General features: G+C 35.1%; 1 protein-coding gene across 1 annotated transcript in view; it reads left to right on the top strand.

Annotated features, from left to right (window-relative positions):
- Nucleotides 1-1104, top strand: part of LOC104075207 (G-protein coupled receptor 98-like) — a gene marked incomplete at its 3' end in the record, with an annotated part of 41385 nt that extends 40281 nt beyond the window's left edge. Inside the window, exons 16-17 of the mRNA XM_009575636.1 lie at nt 347-470; nt 838-1104. Of these exons, the coding sequence (XP_009573931.1) occupies nt 347-470; nt 838-1104 (391 nt within the window). The remainder of the gene's footprint in view (nt 1-346; nt 471-837) is intronic.
- Between the last annotated feature and the right edge of the window lie 338 nt (nt 1105-1442).

Genomic DNA, 1442 nt, shown 5'->3' with positions numbered 1-1442 from the left:
GGAATGCTAATTTTTATTTTTAATACTGATATATTTGAAGTAATGTAAGAAAGAATGAGAATAATTAATAATAAATAAATAAAGCTGTAAAAATAAATTACATGTATCAGAAGTAGGAAACTGCAAGATAACTTTTGGGTCATCTGTACAGCAGTAAAAGTGAGGGGACTTATTTACAAGGATTTTAGACTGATGATGATTTCTATGTAACTATATGAACTATCATTTGTCATCCCTCTTGACAACACTCAGAAATCCCTGGTTTGTTGACCCCGTCCGCTGTTCATGTTAATTTCTTCATTGTTTTGTATGCAATAAATTAATTTTGTAATACTTTCTCTTTCAGGTACCTGAAGAGTTGGAAATATTCATCATCAGCTTATTCAATGCTACTGGTGGAGCCAGGCTGGGCAATATAACCAGTGCAATTTTACAAATTACAAGGAATGATGATCCCATTTATTTTGCAGGTTAGATATTATTGTTTTAAAATGTAGAATGCATATCCTACCCTAAACAGATTTTATTGACAGACCAGGTCATTGAGAAATCCTAATCCCAATGGAGCGTTCATGGTTTTTTGTGTTGAATTTGTATTTGTTTCCTTCAGAACCTTCCCTTTTTTTATTTCATTATTCTCTTTGTTGATGCTGGGATTGGTTAGGTGGCTAAGTACAACAATGTTCTCTTGTACCCGCAAGTATTTCCATGCCTTTACCACATATGCCTTCTGTTTCACCAAGGAGAAGGATCCTCTTGGGGAGGATTAAAAAAATAGGCCACATGCAAGGAGCTCAGGCTTGAACTCAGGTAGATTTGTTGCTTGTGTATTTTCAGAACCTCTGACAGTGAGCGTTAAAGAAGGAAGTGTTGCAAACTTTACAGTCCTAAGGAATGGATCTGCTGATGTTGCTGTTGCTGTCCAGTATATTACTGTTAATGGAGATGCAACAGCTGAAGAGGGAGACTTTGTTCCCAGTGGAAGGAGCAGCGTCATTTTGTTCGATGTTGGTGAAAGAGAGCAGAACTTATCTGTGTATATTAACGATGACGATATCCCTGAAACTGATGAAATATTTTATATCTTCCTTTTGAATTCTACAGGTAAAAGTAATGATTTGATGTATGTTTAGTAACTCTCCTTTCTTTTTGCTGCAATTTTTCACCAGCTTGGTCTTATCATAAAGCAGTATATAAATGCCAAGTATTATATGAATAAGGTTTGCTTCAACATTTCTATACGATTACTGTCCACAGTGTGTTTGGATTTTCATCTTGAATTGTTTAATTGGAAACAAAAATTAAATGATACAGCTGAAACCTTCCCTGCAAAAACAACTGGAGTGAAAGTCTCTTTTCAAATGTAAATGCTCCAAATTAGATGGGGTTTTGACTTGACTACAGAAACACAAGGCTAAAAAATGTTAGTACTGCAACAGTCT

This window comes from Fulmarus glacialis, unplaced genomic scaffold, assembly GCF_000690835.1.
Source record: "Fulmarus glacialis isolate BGI_N327 unplaced genomic scaffold, ASM69083v1 scaffold11784, whole genome shotgun sequence".
Taxonomy (NCBI): Eukaryota; Metazoa; Chordata; class Aves; order Procellariiformes; family Procellariidae; genus Fulmarus; species Fulmarus glacialis.
Note: the sequence above shows the minus strand (reverse complement) of the source record. Positions and strands in the feature narration are given on the sequence as shown.